The sequence below is a fragment of the Epinephelus lanceolatus genome, chromosome 21 (assembly GCF_041903045.1).
Source record: "Epinephelus lanceolatus isolate andai-2023 chromosome 21, ASM4190304v1, whole genome shotgun sequence".
NCBI classification, from domain to species: domain Eukaryota; kingdom Metazoa; phylum Chordata; class Actinopteri; order Perciformes; family Serranidae; genus Epinephelus; species Epinephelus lanceolatus.
Genome location: NC_135754.1, coordinates 23,055,939 through 23,072,477, shown reverse-complemented (window position 1 = coordinate 23,072,477; position 16,539 = coordinate 23,055,939). Strand labels below are relative to the sequence as shown.

Sequence of the window (16,539 nt, the reverse complement as noted above, 5' to 3'; positions counted from 1 at the left end):
TCTTCCATGCCAGGCAGCCAGCTAAAGCTCCTGGTGGGCACATCAATTACATAGCGGCACCTCCCCTCTTTTCTCATGTCTATCTGTGGGTCTGTCTACTGTCTCAGACGATGCCAATCTGGTCCCTCTCCATCTCCACTGCTGTCTATAGCTATCTCCTGTATGTGTGTGTGTGTGTGGTTTTATACCCATGTTCACAAATATATCTTTGCATATGCACAAATGCACATGTATTCATGCACACACTCGTGCTCTCTCTCTCAGGCAGGTCATAATGGTTGGTGGGAAAATCCTCCCCAGAGAGCACTCATTGCCACAGGCTCAGCTGTACAATAGGCTCAGGTGTGTGCATGTATGTGCATGTGTGTGTGGTTGCCTGTGCATGGCTGCTTCTTGCTGTTTGAAAATGTCTTTATCTGCTGCTTCATTATCTAATGCCTGTGATTTATAAATGAGGGTATCAAAAGTACAAATTGTAGAGGAAAAAGACAATCATCATGTTCAGACTCTGCTTTATTCTGATTCTGGAGTCGATTAGCATGAATATTTCAACCTTCCTTTGGATTTTGGCGGCTAGTTGCTCTTGGCATATCATGAATCATTTACTCGCGGCGATCGTACGCCATCTGGAGTCTTCATCAGATCATTGTATTTTATTTTAAGCAGTGAAGTCAAGGGATTTGATTTGGTTTTAAAGGCATAAAGGCAAAGGCATTTTTCTCTTTAAATTATATTGATTAATAATCAGAATTAATTGCAGAAACGCTGCAATTCGGCAAATAAAACCTGCATTATTATAATAATGTTCGGCTAAATTAGTATATTGATTAAATAAACATATATAGTGAAGATAAAGACACAGTTATTGACAAATTAGCTGGACTTTAGTGGAAACACATTAGCAAGAGAAACGCGTTTGTCACTCACCCGTTTAGGAGTATGGTACAGTACGGAAGCCCGGACGGGGAATCTGGGAATCCGAAGCGGGGAAACTGAAACAGCTAGCGGGGCACAATGGCGGCGGGGCCTGGTGTTTCTATGCAGAGCGGCAGCCCGGCGAGAGAGCTTTCTCTGTCGGTGCAGCAAGCAGGGAACCAGACTCATGGAGAGCGGGTCAAACCTGAAGATATAACAGGTAAGAGGGTGCTTTTATTTTGTTTGTCTGACTCATTTTAGTCGCAACAATCTAACTTGTTGGATTCGGCGACTTAAGCTAACGGTGGCTAACAGCTAACGTAGCCGAATCTTTAACGTTAACGTTTCCTGTTACGTGTGTTTTTGACATATAAATTAGGTGACTTTACATCACCCTGTAACTTATATATTGGAAACGCTGTATCAGTGAAACAAAAGACGACAGCTCTGGACAAGGTGTCATAATTTGGTAAAGTGGCAGCTAGCTTCTTGTAGTTAGCAAGTAGTTAGCAGCTTGCTAACATCAACTTTGCAAGACACTAACATTAGAAACCTAATAAAGGTCTCTTAAAGTAATTTATTGGCACCAAACACGTTTGCCGTACTTCAACTAGAGACTAGTTAGTGTTGAACTAAGAATACAAGTCGGCTAACCTACCCAATTTGAGCTAACAAAGCTGTAGCAATGTAAATTAGTAGCAGCTCACTATGACAGATCATGATAAACAAAACATTAGCCTCTGGTTTCTTAACACCTTTTGTAGTTTTAAGTGATGAATGGTAAGTGTTGCGGTTTCGGGATGTCACGTGACTTGATTGATACATTTATTTATGTTTAGTTTTGATTTTCGGGTTGTACTCATTGCGAGAAATGCTATTAATGCCCCCGATAATCACAGTTTACGGACACATAATTATGAACACACACATGTGTGAACTGTACTGAGAGAAACGGTGGTGCCTTTGTTTTGGTTTGTGGAGTAACCAGTCATGTTTAATTGCTGCTCATAGCCACCCTTCATTTACGTTACTTACTACCTAATAGTGTGTAGTTTGGATTCACTCAGCTGGGATTCCTGCACTCAGTTCAGTTGCTGTTTTAATCAAATTCTATAATCATAAATAAATAAAAAAAAAAACTAGAAACTGCATTTCCTGAGTTGATTGCCCATGTAGCACATTATACACTTAGTTCAGTTTATATGGTACACCTAGCTAAACTTCATGCAGTCTAGCAATCCTGCAATAAATCCAACTTTCACGAAGGTAGTAGTGTTTTTGACAGGTGGTGATTTAACTTGATGATCATTGTGGAAGGGATGTAGTTTGTGGTGTACCTATTAAACTAGCAACTGAGTGTATTTTGTCTACAGCTGATTAAAAATAAAAGTACTTCTTCATATACACATACTGTATAGGGTATATCTGTAATGAGATGGTTGGTTGCATCCTGTATACTTGGTTATGTTTGTTACAATAACGTCTTAGAAAAAAAGTGCTGTGGATGAAGAGTGGCTGTCAGTCTGTTACAGTTATGTTGTTATAGCATGATTAGATTTTCTGTAGAGATGTTTATAAGATGTTTGAAACTTGTGATCAACAATGATTAATAGTTCATTTGAAAAGCAAAGTGAAATTAACATTAAGGGAACCTGCATTTAGCTCTGAGCGTAGATCATCCCCCAATGTATTTAGTTTAAAAGGACTGAGATGGAGTGGTATTTTGGGGCTCGCTGTGAATATCCTTAAAATTTAGCACAATCAATGTGTCAACTTGGGTTTTTGTGTACCATGTATCTTGTGAATTGCATCTGCTTTCAGAGGCGGAGAGGCAGAGTCGCATGGCTGCTTTGCTGGAGAGGCTTCATGCCAAACACAACGCTTCACGACCATGGCAGGAGACCTGCAAGGTCGTGCGTCAGGCCATGGTGAGACAGAAGCATCTTTCAGTGAGAGAATGATCTGTTTGAGTCACAAAGCTCGTCTTTAAGACTATGACATGTTTCAGTATTGAACATTGCCTTAGGATCTGTATGCTCCTCAGATGGTCAGACCTGAAATGACAATGTGAACTTTAACAAACAGCAAGCAGGGCGGGGAAAAAGGTCAGCAGGGTTGCAAGATCAAGCTGCTAAAGGTGGCTTGCTTCTTACATTCTTTCATCATGAAAAGGCAACAACCAAAACTTGATAAACAAGAAGTCTCCCCCACACATTCTCACTCCAATATTAGAAATCAGATTAGCTCTACATAAGGTGAAATGTACAGTATCTATTCACGGTAGTATAGAAATGCTGTGTCTCCCCTTCATTGAAATACATGGGGACTGATTCAACCTAAGTTTTATTGGGATCATAGTGGCAGGTACTACAGGTAGGTCACAAACTTAAAGAAAAAGGTTTTTGTCATTCCCTTGGGGGGGGGGGGCGCGCACTTTTCCTGCACCAAAAATAATAAATCACTTCTGTTTCTCCTTAGGTGAGTAAAAACATTCACACAAGCACTTTCTAAAGACCCTGAAAATGCCATGAACACACATATAATATCCATAATTAATCTTTAAAAGGTGTATTTGACAGTCCCTCATCAGTACCCATGAGAGACTCACCACCAACCTGTTCAATAGACATTAATATCAATTTATCACTTAAATTCACAAACAAGTTTTTACTTTAATAACTTAGGTGCTGGGCCTCTGAAACTAAAGTAATGACATTTAAATCCCTGAACTATAGTGCTGAGTAAGGCAGTGAACAAAACCTGAACATCATCTTGTTGATAAAGCACTTTTGTTTTGTCTCAGCTATTATCTTATGCCTCTGTTTTTCCTCATGGTGTCTCAGGAGAAGCGCGGTGCGATGAATGCTGCAGGTCACCAGCTCCTGCTCACCTGCTTGGAGACCCTGCAGAGAGCGCTGAAAGGTGAGGCTGTCAACTCAGAAACATAAAGGAGAGCAGGGCAACATTTTCCGTTAGAGTGTGTGTCTTTGCATCATTAGACAGGAAAACACAGCTGTATTGAGACTGAGATTAAGTGTTGAACATTGTCATCAAACTAACAATGTAAAAGTAATTTCTTATAACGAATTACTGTTAATTTAAAGCAGCACGTTGTGTTTGACTTTTGCTTCAAATGTTATGCATGCAGGCATGTCGTGTCTTTAGACAGAAGGAAAATAAGGCAACAATTTTATGACAGTCTTATTACATGTCTAGAAATTATCGTTCTTCTCTGCCTTCTTTTTCAGTCTCATCTCTGCCCTCCATGACAGATCGTCTAGAATCCATCGCCCGGCAAAACATGTGAGTTCTTTCACTTTTGATGATGTCTAGTCATCCTCTCCCCCTGTTCTCTTCTATGAAACGATAGCCCTTTTTATACAGCAATCATGCGATAGAGCTGCTGTGAAATCCCTTTTTTTACACTACCATTGCTTTTTTTTTTTTAAACACAGAATCAATCAATGGTGGCATCATGCCGCCCTAGTGTGTGATATAGATAGTGTGCCGGTGACACAACAGTGTCAGCCTCTACTGTGACATATAACATACGTGTTGGCAATGCGTTCTAATCATTAAAAATAGCATAACATAGCTATAATAATCATTTACCATCCCTGTTATATGGTGGTTAATCTCATCCTCTGCTCGAAGGGTAGGAGGAGCTCCTGGACCTTATTATCGCCCCAGTTTTCTGACATATTTTGCTGCTGTTCTTCGTCTTTAAGTTAATTGCTAACTGCTGTTTGCTGCACACACACATAACATGTCGTCACAACCTCACCCTCGTCCCATCCTGCTCTTTGTCCCTTTTACACAGATGTCGATTCGGCACTGTTACTACCTCCTCTGCCAGCTTAAAGGCGAGACAACTCTGTTCCCTATTCTGCGATCATTTCTTATATAAATAACAGTGAGGCAGAGTAACGGCGCCTTGAACACGCAGTGTAAAGGGGGCTTGTGACTGAGTCAGGCGGTAACCCTAAGTACAGGAAATAGAGGCAGATGGAGGATGGAAGGGTGTTTGAGTTCAGTTTTTTGTCGAAATTCAGATTAAAATAGAAATAAAACACCTTACTGAGGATCCTCATAAAACATTGTAGCTTGTTGATGTTGTCATTTGTACTATTGTCCTTGTAATTATCCATTTCGTGGACTCAGTCAGCAAGAGTAATTACTGGCATGTTAGATACAACAAAACCTACTCTATCTCTGTCGTTTTCTAATTTTTTTTTTTGTCTTGTGCGAACAGGCTTGGCTCTCACCTCAGTCCATCAGGAACAGAGTGTTACATCACATCAGACATGTTTTATGTGGAGGTGCAGCTGGACAACACTGGCCAGCTGGTGGACGTCAAGGTGGCTCATCAGGGAGAAAACCCGACGGTCAGTTTACTGTAAATTCCATATGGCTCTATGAACCTGAGAAGAAGTTATCAAATGTGTGTTACATTATTCTTTTCTTGATTTGTCGGTCACAGAGTTGTCCTGAGCTGATTCAGCATCTAAGGTGAGTAGAAATCACACACTTGACTTAACGCTCCCGCATGATAAACAACACAAACTGTAGTGTTTTGTGCAGTGATACAGGCCCCCATGGGAAATACTTAAATTTGTCTGAAAGCTGTCTAAACCACCTTCTCTCCTGGTTCTCATCAGGGAGAAAAACTTTGAAGAGTTTTCCAAACATCTGAAGGGACTGGTTGAACTATACAAGCTCCCCGGGGACAAGTAAGTGGACTTGTAGGTTGTAAGGATTTCTGATTGAAGCTAAACTAAATCCTGTTTAAAGACAGCTGTTTAGTAAGACACTGATGTCACATGTCTTTTTGATTATTAATGTTTTCATGTCGGTTGTGTTTGATGATTTTACTTAATTTCTGTGTTGCAGTAAGCTGAAAACAAAGATGTATATTGCACTGCAGTCTTTGGAGCTTGATCTCACCAAGATGATGCACATGTTTAGGTACGTTCACAAAATCAGTTTGTTGTTGTACATTATCCTTAGCATATTTGGGCTTCTAGTGTTAGGCATATCTATTACACGGGTTAAAGTTCTCCGGCACAGCGCCGGACTTCCAGCATGGCGAAGTTTCTGTCCGGCACGGGCAGAAGTGCTCTACTGTGCGAGCATTTCACTCACATTTGCCCCTAAAAATATATATATATGTGCAAACCGGGAAAATTATTTAGGCGCACAGTGTGCGAGTAAACACAACCTACTCTTTACCATAATCGGCATCAGACGTTTTTTCATCAGTAATCGATCAAATAAATTTATTTTAAAAGTCGCTCCTTTGGCTCTGATACAGCCGTCTCCCTACCTGCCTGCAGTCCCCACTGCACTGGGCTTTGTAACAATGTCCTGCCTACAGCCCCCCTCTGATTGGTTACACGGCACAAGTGATAGCCAATCAACACTGACGCTTGTGCATGCTTTCACATCATGTCACATTGAGACAAGGAGCACAGACGGAGTGGGAGAGGCTCCGGTAAGCCAGCGGTAATTTTGAAGGTAAGGTAACAGAAACCGGACAGAAACGAAAGTTGCAATAAAAATCCTCTATGCTGAAGTTTTAAAGTCACCACCACAGCATTATATGATCCATTTCAATGATGACATGCTTGCCCAGAGGTGAAATTTCGACGTAACTGCCTGTTTAATTCACATCAAGCGCGATACAATTTTGCAAATAGCCTAAATGATTTAGCTTCTAAAAATAAATAGCACCAAGGCAAAAAAGAGATGTAGGTGCTATAAGTCAAAAAGTCTGTTAACCACGGAAAGTTTTATCTTTATTTATAAACTCATTATGCTATAAAAGTGTAATCTGAAAAGTAACTACTAAAGCTATTAATGTAGTGACCAAGGTTCCTGCCACTCTCTTTATCTCTTAATCAGGCTGGATCAGATGCTTTTGGTTTATAGATAATTTAACGTATTTATTAAAGGCATTTCAAGTGAGATTTGTGTTGGAGTTTGTGTTGAGTTGAAGTATCAGTCAAAATAATCAACAATTAGATATTTATTCAAAATCATGCCACCCTAATTAAAATCCTACTACCAGCTAAATTTACTTAAGGTATTAAAAAAAGTACTTTTTTGTAGAAAATGGGGTGGTCACTGATATGTTAAATAACTCAGTACAAAGTACATTATTAATATTGGTAAGTCAGTGCACCAAGCCCCCTGCTCCGGAAAAGATTTCAGATTTCAGGCACAAATTTTTTTCTTGCTTTAACCCCTGTATTACATATATGTTTAATATTGTTAATGGGCATGATTGCTGATTTTGGAGTGTGTACTGTTAACAGAATCTAGGCTAACCAATGTAATACATTTTGGAGTGAAAAGCGTTTTTTTTTTAACATAATAACCTTTTGATTGATGTGTGTTTTCTAGGTTAGCAACCAATGCTAATGCAGTGGAGACTATTCTTCATGGCAGTGTGGGCTTGCTGACAGCCAGGAGTGGTGGCCATCTTGTTACTCTTCAGTGTTACGTGTCCCCATATGACATATTTGAGGAGGGACCAGGCACGCAGCTCAACTTACAAGATGGCAATAGTAAGTACATAGATAAGGTGGATTAATTCATAAATATACACGACACTAGCGATGTGATTGACTGAAGGATCCTTGTGTGACCTCTGTCACTTGTCTTTTTGTCTGGACTCAGTGTGAAGTGTAAAAAGAATGAGTTTCAGACCTGTATCAGGAAGTCAGAGCTAGTTAAAGGCTAAAGTGAATAGATACGTTTTTAGCTTTCTTTTAAATATATTTAGCGAGCTAGCTTCCCTGATATCTATAGGTAGTGTGTTCCATACCTTTGGGGCGTAGTTGACAAATGCTGCATCCCCAATCTTCTTCCGGCTGTTGCTGGAAACCTCCAATAAACTAGCAGCAGATGATTGCAGTGTTCTGGGTGGCAAATGGTCAACAAGGGAGTTAGCAATGTAGCATGGACATGGCATTGTATATAAAGAGGAGGGCTTTAAAATCAATTCTAAAAGTAACAGGAAGCCAGTGCAGAGCAGCTAAGACTGGCCTGATGTGCTCTCTCTTTGATTGTCCTTGCAGTTCCACGCTCTCTTGGTGTCAGTGTTTCTGTGACAATCGAGGGAACCTCCGCCGTCTACAAGCTCCCAATTGCTCCGCTCATCACCGGATCCCACCCAGTGGACAACAAGGGGTAAGACAGTGTATCTTTATTTATCAGGGAACTTATAAAATCCTGCAGTGAGCAACGTCTAAATCTGTGGAAGAACTATTGTTATGCAAGAGAAAATAGAGATTTATAAAACATACATAAATGCACCACTCTTTGACATAATGAGGTAATCATCTCATCATCTCGACAGTTTTAGTGTCCCAGTATAGATCTTGTACAGAACACAGTGAGACAGCTGATGAATTCATTGTGGTGTATTTCAGGACACCTTCCTTTTCCACTGTGACCAACTCCAACTGTGTGGACCTGCCAGCCTGTTTTTTCCTCAAGATGAACCGCCCCATGCCTTTCTCTCTGTCCTTTATTCAGAGGCTGGGAAATGCTACTTGTGCGTATTTTTAAGTTATCTATAGACAGTTAAAGGGCAGTGCTTGTTTCATTTGTGATAATGCTGACTTCAGTGTTTCTCCACTTCTTTCACAGCGATCCCAGTGTTTGAGAGCTCTCCCAGCCTCTCGCCTCTCTACCAGTTAATTGTCCAGAGTCAGCTCCAGCTCCTTGAGGAGGGCGGCTCCACGCCACCGCCCCCACACAACATGCACTTCTACTCTGTGAGCAGAAGCACACATTACTGCCACACACGTCATTAATATGATCTCTTTGTATTCATTTTTTACAACATCCACATTGTTGGACTAAGAGTCTCATCCTACTTTCCTTTCATGTATGTGTGAGCTCAGTCCTGTGTGTTCTTAAATGAAGCAATAGGAGAAGATATTCGGTCTCAGTCAATGCAGTTTTATTAAGCTGTAAAGGAATAAAATTTCAGAGCTCTGGGTCTTTCTGTCAGTCCCTGACAAGCAACAAGTGTGTCAGTTCACGAAGTCTGACTGACTATCTCTCCCTGACCCAACATGTTTACGCGTAACATGAGTCATTGTGCATGGAAGGCGTCGTCCTCTTCTCATTGGTTGTTCCATTTCCTTCTCTGCTGCACCACGCCCCCGCCTCGTGTTAATCTGACTCCTTCCTGATGACGGGTGGGGCGTGGTTCCTGTTTTGTGAGACAAGAGAACAACAGCACCTCCCTACACCTGCAGAACTCTACTATCTGTACATCGTTCTTTTTACTGTATATGGAGCTAATTATCTAAGTATTGCGATATGCACTCATCTGTCTCCGTGTCTCTTCCTCTCCTGTACTTCTCCACTTCTGCAAAGCAAGCACATTTTGATTAGCCGAACTCATCACAGTATTTAACATCAAGCCATTACCTAAAGTTCAAATAGCAAACACATTAAAATCATTATATTCCAACAACATCTTGGTTGCTCGTGATTATGGTGCCCTTTTGGAATTTAGGCCATCAAGTAAAAAAGCTAGACACAGCCAGAACACCACTTTATAGATTGTTAATTCACAAAAATCATTGTTTACTCAATAAAACTGCTGTCTTTATGCTTTTACAGGTGTTGCCAGATCAGCAGCATTGTTACTTCCTGAATGGTGACGCCCCAGTGCAAGACGGTCGTTCTCTTCAAGGAGCATTGGTGTCTAAGATTCCCTTTCGCCACCCAGCACAAGTTCCGCTGCTGTTGGATATCATCCGGCACCAGGCAGCCTGTAACAACTTGATTGGGAGCTGTGTGAGACGAACTACCATCAAAGAAGGTCAGTGTCTTTCCTCTGGTTTACTGTATTTGGTCAATCAACAGCATGGATTCTGTCATTACAGTAATTATTATATTTGCTGTTGTTCCCTCAGACACTGCAGGCTTGCTGCAGTTTGAAGTATGTCCTCTCACCGACTCAAGTTTCAGCGTCTCTTTCCAGCATCCCGTCAATGAGTCATTAGTCTGTGGTGAGCACTCACTTTTACTAAATCTCAGTTATCTATCATGTTGCTGTTACTTAAACTGTATCCTTGGATGATGGTGATATTACAATGTGTAAATTGTGGAATGTGTTGCAGTATCGATCTTTTGCTTGTCTGAGTCCTGTGTCCTATCTGACCTTTTTCCTTCAGTGGTAATGGAGGTGATTGACTCCAGACAGGTATCCTGCAAGCTCTATAAAGGACTGTCAGACGCTCTGATCTGCACTGATGAATTCATCACCAAAGTGGTCCAGAGGTGAGTTTGTTAATTCCTCCTCAATGCATAAATGTGGATAGTTTTTTTTTTCGTATTCAAATTTTCCAGGCCTGGAGAAGTCATAGAATTAGTAAAAATCATTAAAAGTTGTGGAAACCTCTCAAACATTTTGTTGTGTATAATGAAATTGATACAGTAATCCACCATGCATAACTTTCCACATAATGTAACGTAACACAAAATTTATTTCGTTAGCTGACAGGGTAATGTGGCTGTAATGTGCGTCAATGTGACAGCATTTTGTTAACCATCACATACATTTCCTCATTGTCTCCTCACATTTCGTGTCCCTCTTCATGTATGCCTGTTAGATAAAGTTATATTTAAATAGTTGGAATCTGATATGTTTGAAAAAACATTGAGTGAGTAGAACAAAAAAAAATTATTAGGGTCCTTGAAAAGTCATGGAAAAGTTATGAAATTTTGTCATTGGAAAATGTGTGGGAACCCTGTTTATAGTCATTGTTTTCTTTCCACCGTAGATGCATGTCCATTCCTGTAACAATGCGGGCCATTCGGAGGAAAGCAGAGACCATCCAGGCAGACACTCCAGCCCTCTCACTGATTGCACAGACAGTGGAGATCATGGTGAAGAATAACCTGCCGCCCTCTGGTAGTCCCTCCTACACCATGGCAGCAGGCGACGCAAGTAATCCTATGGGACTGCCTGGGCTTACAGGGGGCAACACACCTACTGGAGGAGGACCCCCTGGGGGGCCTAATTTTGCAGGTCCAATTACTTCTCTGTTTGGGGTTTCCCGAACAGAAAGGCAAGTCCAAGGAGGAGACTGTCTAACCCAAGGAGGGGTGGCTGGCCAGCAACAGTTGCAGCAACAGCAACAGGCCGGTCAAGGCCATTCAGATGACTACAACAAAGTCACCCAGAATCCCATACTGACTAGTCTGTTACAGATAACTGGAAGTGTGGGTTCTAGTCCCAGCTCCCAGAATGCCCCACCACCCCACCAAACTCCACCCCCGACATCCTCCCCTGCCAGCAACACCAAGAATCATCCTATGTTGATGAACTTGTTAAAAGACAACCCCACACAAGATTTTGCCACTCTTTATGGTTCTAGTCCATTAGAGAGGCAGAATTCTTCATCTGGCTCCCCACGGACTGAGAGCATGGGTGGAACCTGCCCTGGCGGTAGCACAAAAGGGAAGAAGAAGCGCCCACGGGGTACAGAAAAGGGTGCCGCGATGCCTGGAACCGCCGCAGGTGGTGGAGGTGGTGGTTTAGGCATGAAAGCACAACAGGGATCTTCCATACCGCAGCACCACCAGCACCATCAAGTCTCACATGAAGATGACTTCCATCGTGAGCTCCTCTCTATGGATGTGGACGCATCTCAAAATTCTATTTTCGATGTCAACCTGACTGGTGATGGCCTAGACACGCCCCATAGCATCACTCCGGCACCTAGCCAATGTGGAACACCACCCTCTGGCCCCGGCATGCCTTATTCACAGTCTCATGTCCAGTCTCAGCAACAGCAACCACCAGGTGCTGTACCTCCCCGTATGGTGCGCCTCTCTAGCTCTGATAGTATCGGACCGGATATCACAGAAATCTTGTCAGATTTACCCGAGCAGACAGGCAAAGGAAGCGGTGGAAGCCATGGGCAACACCCCATGGGTAGTGGCGGGGAGGATGGAGGCCCCCTTGGGACCCCCATCCGAGACTCCTCCAGCTCGGGTCAGGGCAGTGCAGTGTTTGACTCAGCAGACATTTTCAACACCAACAGCAATGAGAATCCTTTTACTGATGCTGCTGACCTGATAGCTGAGGCAGCTGCAACTGCCGCCACGCCCACCAGCGATTCTTCCTCCACCAACTTCTTCCCTGATGCTGCTGACTTCAACCCTGACCTCCTGACCTCAGGCCATGGCTTCTCCCAGAACTACTTTGATGATAGTTCTCCAAGTGCAGATGGAGACATGGATCTTGTCAAGGGTTTTGGGGGAAGTAGCCAGCAGAATACCCCGTCAGGAACACCTCAGAATCCCACTCCACATGGGCAGAGCACCCCGGAGCCCTCACTGAAGGACCCTTTTGATATGGGGATAGTTTTTGGAGGCAATAGCGGTGGTGGTAAGCCGCTTCTGGGGCAAGCTCCTGATCTGGGAGATACACATGGCGGAGGGTCCCAGAGCCCCCTCATAATGGGTCTCTCATCAGCGTGTGCTGACTTTAAAAGTGCAGAACCCAAAGTGAAACAGCAGCAGGGACTCATGCGACCAAAGGATGAAAATGGGGGTAGTGGAGGAAGCAGTTCTGGGATGGGGATGGGGAGCAGTTCAACAGAGGGCAAACAAGTGAAACGTAGTAGAACCCCATCCAGTGAGGGAAAGTCTAAAGAGAAGCCTCCCAAACGAAAAAAGTTGGACCCTGATGGGAAGTCCCCCTCTCACAGCTCAGGGGGACGGCCATACACACCTCCTAGCGGTGGCTCAGGCTCTGGGGGAAGCATAAGTGGAGGAGGCTCCAAGTCTCCTGGTAGTTCAGGACGCTCGCAAACTCCTCCCGGTGGTGCCACACCTCCAATTCTCAAAATCACAATTCAAATCCCAAAAGGGACCATAACTGGTGGAAAAACATCATCCCATAGTGGCTACACCTCCAGCAGCTCAGCCACAAGTAGCACAGGTGGAACAGGGGGAACCAGCAGCAGCAAAAGCCATCATTCTCACTCATCATCTTCTGGGAAGATCAAGTCCAAAGAAGGCTCCACAACACAAGGCAGTAGCTCCAAACCAGGGAGTGCAGGAATGGGGACTGGTGGTGGGCCATCTCAGTCTAAAGGCTCCTCCCAAGGAATGGGTGTTGGCAAACCGGGATCATCCCCAATTACCAAACATGGGCTGTCTGGGCCTGGAGGTAGTGGCAGTGGAATTGGAAGTGGTAATAAAATGAAGCCTCAGGGGGGCAAGCCCTCTGGGTCTCTTATGAATCCCAACATAAAGCCCAACATCTCCCCTTCTCACTCCCGCTCCAGTAGCTCTGGTGACAAATTGTCCTCCCCTATGAAAATGCAGCAGTCCCAGGTTCCAGGAACACCTCCTTCTTCAAAGGCAAAATCGCCAATGGGCTCTGGAGGTGGCAGCTCCGGAGGGTCCAAGTCTTCCTCTGGTGGAGGCATGAGCTCCCAGAAGCCAATGGGTGGAGGCTCCTCCTCTGGTTCCGCATCTTCCTCATCATCCTCCAGCTCCTCCTCGTCATCTGGCTCCATGACCTTCTCAGGAGGCTCTCAGTCTCAGTATGGGAGTGGAGGAGGTGGAAGTGGAGGGGGAGGAGGGGCAGGGGGTGGAAGTGGAGGCAGTGGTGGAGGGGGAGGAGGTGGAGGAAGTGGGGGTGGAGGTGGAGGCAGTGGAGGGGCTGGTCAGAACAATGCAAACAACCCCAATGCCAAAGGGAAGTCTCCCAGTCGGAACAAGAAACCCTCTCTTACAGCAGTTATAGATAAACTGAAAAGTGTCGGTGGAGGAGGAGTCGGGGAGGATGGTTGTGAGGTAGGGCCACCAGGAGGGGGAACTGGTTCGGGATCTGCTCCTGGTAGTGGTGGTCCTGGAAATGTTCCCAGCAGTGGACCTTCAAGTATGGGTTCTTCCAAGCATGCCCCAAGTGGGGAGTATAAGCGGGAAAAATCTGATAAAGAGGCAAAAGCAAAAGTATCTGTTTCAGGGGGAAACAGTGGGGATAAAAAGTTGATGGACCCAAAATCAGGAGGGGGGAGTGCAACTGGGCTGGCCAAAATTATCATTAGCAAACCTGATGGCGGGTCACCAAGCATCAAGGCCAAAGTGACCCTACAGAAAGCAGGGGAAGGGTCTGGTGACTCTATGCGTCCCCAGATTTCTAGCCTCAAAGCTTCCCCCCTCTTCAGTGGCTCTACTCCCAAGCATGACCGCTCCTCCCCGAGCCACAGCCGCTCGCCAGGATACACCCCGCTCAACCATGACAGCGAGAGCGAGTCGGGCAGCAGCTCAGTGGCCGAGAAGTCCCACCAGAACAGCCCCAGCTCGGACGACGACCAGGCCATTCGCCCGCATCCTCCCCAAGACTACATGAGCTCCATCCCTCTCAGCTCGGGAGAGAAGCACAAGAAACACAAGAAGGAAAAAAAGAAGCAGAAAGAGAGGGAGAGAGAGAGGGACAGAGACCGAGATCGGGACAGGGACAAAGAGAAAAAGAAGTCATCTATGTCCATGGGGCCATCCTCACATCCCATAAAAGCAGACAGCTGGTCCCGGTCCCCCATCTCAGCGTCAGATTCATCTTTGTCCATGCTGGGTTCAGAGCGTCCATCCCGGCCCAGTCCAATGTATATGAGAAATGAAGACGATGACCTCATGGACTCAGCCCTCACTGGCAACATTTAGTTTTATTTTTCTTACTCATGTTTTTAACTCATGCCTTTTAACATACAAAGTAAACCCTTATTTATTTAACTCAAGCCACAAATTGGAACTGGATACATGAATATTATGTCTCTCTGAGCGATCACTGTCTTGATCGACTTGTATTTTATTATCATATTTTACTGTTTCAGTATCAGTGTATAATATCTGGGCTTTGAGGTGACAGTGTTACATTAAAGTGGTTGCCACACTGTCATACAGATCTGCCCCCAGAATACCAACTCTCTTAAAGGTATTCAGATACTTTAAAGTGGGGCTGGGTGTAGAGTACTTACTATAGTCAGTGTATTTTACAGAAGATGTCATTTGGCACGCCCCTATTTTGGAGAAGCAGCAGGAGTGCTGACAGGGAAGCTAAGTAATGTACTGCTATGGATTGGGGACAGCAAACAAAATGTATTTTAGCCACCTAAAACAGTCTCACCTAAGAAAAATGATAGCAGTATAAGTGAAGTCTACCTTTAGAATGTTTTCACAGTTTTACCTTGACGCAGACAGCCTGTTCAGACGAGGAAGCTGGTAACAGCTTCAGTTCACCACGCCCTCATCAAAGCCAAAAGACTCCATTGACCAAAACGATAATTTTAGCCCCATTTCCACCAAACACTTTTGGTATGGTACCTTTGGAACCAAAAGTAACCCTTCAGACAATACCTAGACCCTAGGCCCATTTAGCGTTCCCACCACAGTAGTACCCTTACATATGGGCAGGATTGTTGTCACTCACTGCTCCCTCCAGCACTCACTGTATTTCCTCCTTTGTCAGTCTGCATTTAGTCCTTCTAAGGTAAGCTCAGGGGTTTATTGTTGCTAGAGCCCACAGTAACGGAGCTCGACAATTCTTTTTTTTCCTCTGAGGAATAAAGATTGCTTAAACGCTTTAAGATTCACTCATTACTAAAAGTCTATGTCATCCAAGAGAGACAATAAAGACTAAAGTAATGGTCGAAGTTGTCACATTGAAATTTAAGGTGTGGCTATGGATTCTCTTCATCAACTCACGCATGCCAGCAGTTGGCCCATGAATTAAGATATTTTTTCTTCGTCTATAGCTGCTGCAAGAGGCCCCAAAACATCATTTCATTTTATAGTTACAGTTTACTAATAAAACTCTCCACAGTATGAACACTGGTTACATGAGCCTCAAAACCAGCCACAACTCAGCCCTGAGCAGAGTGACCGTCTACTATTGACCAATCAACAGACTGCAGTGTTCACAGCTCCACCTTTTAGTACTAGCTCTGTGTGCTAGGTACCCCAACAGAGGGGGGACCAAAAATGGGGTCAGTACAGAACAGTTCTATTGGTACCATCCACAACTTTTCACAGTGGAAACGGAAAAAAAAGTGCACTGAACTGAACTGAACTGTACTGCTTTGTAGAAACAGGGCTTTTGGCTCGCTCAACATGAGAGCTGCTATTTTGCTGTCTCAGTCATGTTATTGTGTGGCGTTTGTGACTGAGCTAATCCTTTTAAATGCTAAAGTCACACAATACCACAAATAAAATAACTGATTGAGGCAGATGGAGATCAGCAGCTCCTGTGTTTAGCGATGTTAAATCACTGTTTTTGTCAATGGAGTCTCGCTGTACGGCTTCATTTCCCTGTTAGGAATCACTGTCTGACAGTAAGCTAAAGCAGTGAAAATATTCTGAATAAAACACACAATATATGCTTAACCGATGTTGATTTTTTTTTTTTTTTAAAGGTGGTACTTTTTTAGATGGCTAAAATTAGTTTTGTTGCTGCCCCCATCCACAACAGTACAGTGCTTAGCTTCCATGTCAGACTCCAGCCTGCTTCTCCAAACTGGGCGTGTGCCTATCAACATGTGCTTTATGTAACACACTGACTGTGGATAAGAACCTCATACAACC

General features: G+C 43.8%; 1 protein-coding gene across 1 annotated transcript; it reads left to right on the top strand.

Moving 5' to 3' along the window:
* The first annotated feature begins 969 nt into the window (after positions 1 to 969).
* Positions 970 to 15,202, top strand: med1 (mediator complex subunit 1). Its single transcript, XM_033611822.2, has 16 exons — positions 970 to 1,135; positions 2,737 to 2,843; positions 3,759 to 3,837; positions 4,164 to 4,218; positions 5,168 to 5,300; positions 5,396 to 5,424; positions 5,574 to 5,645; positions 5,806 to 5,880; positions 7,318 to 7,481; positions 7,995 to 8,106; positions 8,349 to 8,473; positions 8,569 to 8,696; positions 9,556 to 9,757; positions 9,852 to 9,947; positions 10,113 to 10,218; positions 10,722 to 15,202. Exons 1-16 carry the CDS (start codon positions 1,015 to 1,017, stop codon positions 14,620 to 14,622), a joined length of 5,505 nt encoding a protein of 1,834 aa, XP_033467713.1. The 5' UTR covers positions 970 to 1,014; the 3' UTR covers positions 14,623 to 15,202.
* The last annotated feature ends 1,337 nt before the right edge of the window (positions 15,203 to 16,539 follow it).